The sequence below is a fragment of the Mya arenaria genome, chromosome 6 (genome assembly GCF_026914265.1).
Source record: "Mya arenaria isolate MELC-2E11 chromosome 6, ASM2691426v1".
In the NCBI taxonomy this organism is placed as follows: Eukaryota; Metazoa; Mollusca; class Bivalvia; order Myida; family Myidae; genus Mya; species Mya arenaria.
In genome coordinates this window covers 45,208,158-45,213,546 of record NC_069127.1, presented here as the reverse complement: position 1 = coordinate 45,213,546, position 5,389 = coordinate 45,208,158, and the positions used below count along the sequence as shown (strand labels likewise).

General features: G+C 34.6%; 1 protein-coding gene across 2 annotated transcripts; it reads right to left on the bottom strand.

Annotated features, from left to right (window-relative positions):
• Positions 1-673: 673 nt before the first annotated feature.
• LOC128239109 (uncharacterized) lies at positions 674-5,064 on the bottom strand. 2 transcript variants are annotated; one of them, XM_052955581.1, is made up of 5 exons: positions 4,926-5,064; positions 4,485-4,611; positions 3,996-4,120; positions 1,875-3,116; positions 674-1,651 (listed from the first exon to the last, which is right to left on the bottom strand). In XM_052955581.1, exons 2-5 carry the CDS (start codon positions 4,529-4,531, stop codon positions 1,320-1,322), a joined length of 1,746 nt encoding a protein of 581 aa, XP_052811541.1. In that variant the 5' UTR covers positions 4,532-4,611; positions 4,926-5,064; the 3' UTR covers positions 674-1,319. The 2 variants fall into 2 exon arrangements, with proteins under 2 accessions (XP_052811541.1, XP_052811542.1); XM_052955582.1 differs by having other exon boundaries at positions 674-1,647.
• Positions 5,065-5,389: the final 325 nt, after the last annotated feature.

Below are 5,389 nucleotides of genomic sequence, written 5' to 3'. Positions count from 1 at the left end.
TGAAATGTGTTAGATGCCATAATATTTTGTTTTAGAAGGCCATATTGAAAATATGATGTTTTATAGTTGACACTGTAATTATGTCATAATGTGTTACCCTCTAAAAATAAAGATGTTATTATTATTATTATTATTATTATTATAGGCACGCATACTAATCCATGTCTAACATTCTCATATATTATTCCATTAAATGTCGATTCTGTAATAAATATTTTCGACTTATCTAAACTTGTAAACTTGTGGGACGTCATTCAAGTATCACTGGACTGACAAAATGTCACCTAAATAAATGAAGTATGAACACTAAAAACAGTTGATTGTTTATTACAGTTAAATAATAATTTAAATTTATGGAATGTATAAAATATCATAAACTGCACACAATTTATCACAGGAAATTCAATATAAATTAGGTATGATTTCTCTCCATAAAAAATATTATTCTTAATTGTTGTTCAATTGTTAAAATAGTGTTACTAATGACCACTCATGAATCAAAATTCGATCCCCTACTGATCAAATATAAAAGAAAAATATATAAATTGTACAAAACATACCGAAACAAGAAATATTCATGTTTTTGGAAAATAAATCAATTCCTAATGTGAAAATGGTCTTCGAAATAAAAATATATTTCTTTTTATGATAATAAGAACAGTCAGCACATAAACTACCAAAACATCTTGTATCAAGACAGGAAATAAACCAACACAATATTGATTAAAAGTATTGAAGTGAAATGTTCAATTTAATTTACATTCGATGACTAATAAGAACAGTTAGTATCACATAACTACCAACAAGAAATGAAATGTGCAATTTGACCAAAATATGGAATGACATTTTCAACCATTAGCCAAAGCATGGAAATAAAACTTTTCAGTTTAAAATACCGATTTGGTGTTGTTCTAATTTCTTGTTAACACAAGTAAAATAAAATTTTGAGCGTGGATGACAGGATTTTATGACAAAAATAGATACATTTAACTGTCAAAATGCCGATTTAAGCGAGTTTTGGTAAAGATAAGCGATAACCTGCTTATTCATTAAAAATAACTTACAAATATGGCATTTTGATGTGTTTTTTTTCATCCTTTCAGTTTCATACCCTGTTTTTGTTTTTCCGTGCGTAAATTAATTGTTTTTTTTATATTTATATGGAAAAAAAGCATTTTAAGTTTGCAAAAGCAGTGGATTTGAAGGAAAATAGCTCAGAGGTAGTCCAAACTTGATTTTTGTGTGTCCCTCATAATGCATTTATATATATATATATATATATATATAGTACAATTACAATGATAAATATTTCAACAATGTTAATATTTTGCAGAACTTGTAATATGCACTCTTATGACATCGGTAACGCCATCTTCGACCGAATGCCTCGTAGGACTCAGAGGCCTTACGTCGTAGGTAGCATGTGACGTCTGCATTACGTCCGGAAAGTGAATAATCCCGTTCGCGTCAACTGTCCTAAATGTGACACCATTTTCAACGCCGGTCGACCGGAGAGCGGCGCTGGGCTCTTTTCTAGGCTCGGGTACAACACGGTGGAGTCCAGCCGTGTGCGGTTTCCGGCTCAAAAGAGAGTGAGAGTTTTCGATCTGGCAACTAGAAGACGTTCTTGCCCTCTCCATGAGTCTTCTACCTAAAAAACAAGCGTGTGGGTTGATCGGAATAAATTATCGCAACTTCAATCATTTATTGTATACAGTCGACATTCGATATTCTTTTATTTTTGTTTTATTATTATTCAGAACATTTTTTATTTCATTTTTTTTGCGCAAACGGTTGACGTTTCTATGGAACTTGTTAAAACTTTTACAACCGAATACCACGATTTGTTACCTTGACCAACCACGATTTGTTACCTTGACCAATAACTTTGGCTTGTTCTATCTCCTCAAAATACGAGCGGGCTTCTCTGTTGGTTAACGCCTTGGGTTTTGTTAACCCATAATTATAAGCCACATGTTTTTTTCGATTAACGAGGGTCACCCCTCGACCTAGTCTCTCTTTCTGCTTTTGGAAAGTGGACCATGTCCGAGTCGTGCAAGGGTCGTTCACGATCGATTTCGTTCCTTCCACGTTTGCCCCTGCTACAGTGTTATTGAAGCTTTGATCTCTGGAGACATCAACTAGAGTACACTTATTATTTAAAATGTCTATTACATTTTCTTGGTTGCTAATTCTCTTAGAAGTACCATTTATTTCAGACACGCGTTCGTTTTGGTTTGTGGATACATCTCTAGGGATGACAGGTGATACCGGACTTGTCGGAGGAACAAGTAGCGGTATTTCTGCGGTTATCCGTCCATCTATGTGCCTGTTTTTCGTGTCTTCTGTTTGAATTTCTTGTTTTCCGTGTATTGTTTTGAATGAGTCAATTTTACTAGGCTCATTTTTAGAACCTATACAAGTCTGATCCCATTCAAAAGATTGGTTAGGTTTTCGATTATGATTATACGTATCGTCACATCGAGTATATGTCAGAAGGAAATCAGGCAAGAAATCTACTTCTTCTTTTGTGTGTGTATGCCTTATCATGTCTGTTTTTGTTTTATACCGCGTAAGTGCAAATTCCTTTTGTCTAAACACGTTTCCAGAGCGCACGTTCTGGGCACTTTTGCGCTTTGAATCCTTGAGAATCTGCATGTAGGATTTACACATATTCTTTTGGGAAGACGGATCGTTGTCATGTCGACCAATATTTTCAGAAGGTAGAAGTGGAAAATCAACTCGAGAATTCCAACTCTTGCCACCCTCACAACTACGGTTGTTAGTTTTAGCGCTGGATATGGCCATAGACAAACCAACAATTTGTATTCCGGCATCGAACCGTCTTTGTAGCAGATTGTACGTTGCCGCAACTGCGTTCATTTTACGTTCTATCACAGAACAAAACACGTCATCCTCGAGGAATTTAAAAACGGTTGACATATAATTCACAATTTGAGGCTTCGGGATAGAAAGGCAGAGATTTGAGATAGGTGGCTTTCTGGTCACCAGAGAACCTTCCTCGCCTTGCACCCAGGGATGGGAGAGGACTTCATCAATGGTGATCCGGTAATATACCTCTAAGGCTAGCATTCGTGCAAGAAGGTTAGCACTACCTGAAACATGCGTATTTTAAAAGAGTTTGATGCGTAGAGCAAGAATATAAAACAAATATAACAGACAAATATAACAGACAATCATTGTTTGGCTTTGAAATAAAGTTTCTACAAATACAGCAATACAACAGTAACTGGTATATAATGCGTTTTCGGTTATTTGGTAAAACAATGCAAAGCACGCCTGGCATTTATAGGTGCAACAACATTTTGTTGTTCGTTGAATATGCTCAAACGAGTCTTCAATGTACCATTGAGTTGAAAATGGATGGCACAATATTAAAGAACGTACTAGTTTCACATAGAATGTGTTTGTGCTTAATGTAAAGGTTTCAATTAAAAATATCAAAATCTGATTGTCTCAAATTTGCAATTTGCTACCAAGATAGACAACGAAAAAAAATCAAAATAATTGAAAAATGGAAACGACTTAAACTTGATGAAAAATACAAATAAGGCCAGTTAGATCTACATATATTATTCCATTCCTGCAAGTTGGTGAACTGAAAATTAATACGAAAGTGATCATATGGATTTTTGCAATAAACATGTACTCACTTAATAGTACTGTTAATGGTATTAATAGCAGTATTAAAGAAGTGTTATCGACGATTCCAATTCATATTCAAACGAACACATGACATATCTACTATATATTTTGTTTTCAAGATTTTACATCAAATTTCAGTTGCAACACAACACAAAAAATACGAAAATTAGATGAAAAACAACACCCATAGTAAAAACGACCCTACAAGAAACGGGACGGTAATTGTGTACCAAATAAGACTAAGATTTCAGAGCAGCTTTATTTTTGAGGTTTTAAACGACTTTTGGTTCTTAACATAACATTGATACGTTAGAAAGGATTACACTTACCATCGGACAGTGTATCCGGTATGTGAGCACCCTGCAGGATGAGTGAATGCAACATAGTTATGTTGTTTGTAGGCTCTGGCACAAAGGGAAGCTTACCAGTAACCATTGCATACAGACAAACGCCCCTAAAAGACACGGGACGGTATTTGTGTAAGTTTTTTTCCTTGATTATTGCGTAGTCGTATGCGTTATGATATAACCTCATTACTGCCTAAGGAGAATACAAACAATACTATCAACAATTCATCTCAACCTGTTTTTATTACATACCGGAAAAATATTGTAAAAGTAAGACGCATGTTTTTCAAAAATGGACAAAACCACATATAGTTGTAATTTAGATGGTTTAACAAATAGAATCAATCCAGTGATGAATCAGACCCTTGGCAAATGGATGTGCTTTACGGTCAATCATATACATTATATAAGAACTTGACAAATATGAAATATAGGATTTTACCAGAAATTTACAAAGTTTAGTATACGCACATGCTCCAGATGTCGACGGCGGGTCCGTATTTCCGGTTACAAAACATTTCCGGCGCGGCGTACACTGGTGATCCGCACTGCGTGCTCAGGCTGCTGTCCCCGTAAAACACATTACTCACGCCGAAATCTGCAGCATATCGATAATAGGATCATTTTACATGATGAGCAAAATATAAATTAATTAACTGATCTTTTGTATGGAAGTCAATAGGAAAAGCCATACAACGCTTATATATAATCTTGTTATAATCAGTCGGCTAACGTTTCGCTCTCTTGGAATACATAAGTCATTCCTTAAATTTGTGATACATGGAATGTGACAGATACTGTACATACTTGGAAAATTTACTTACTTAAACTATCAAATTCATTTTGACTGTATACATTCCAAATTAAATTAAATTAAAAGTAATACTTATCCTGTAACCTATAACTATATACCTATAACTTTGATGTTCTTGTCTATATCTAGGAGTAAATTTTCCAACTTTAAATCTCTGGAAAGCGAAAAAGGGTGTGTATTAGTATCGTTTAAAATGTTTGGTAGATAACTCGAAGGTTAAAATCTTATTCAAAGTACTTTAAATAATTCAGTTATTTGCTTATGCGCAATCACAGGCAGCACTGTAACGACGCATAACAGCATCGCCGCATAAACGAAATCGACCACGTTTATGCGGTTATTTTCAACGCATAAACAACTTTTTTATGTAGCAAAAAAGGATGTACGTGAAGTTAGCGACCTAGCGGCCTAGCGGCTTGAAGTTAGCGGCCTAGCGGCCTAGCGGCATATATGTTGTCTTATTTTAAATCATGTATACATGAATTTTCTTCTTAAACAATGATATATTAACAGTTTTATACACAAAATATTAATTTGAAGCGATTTTCAAAAAAGTTGATCA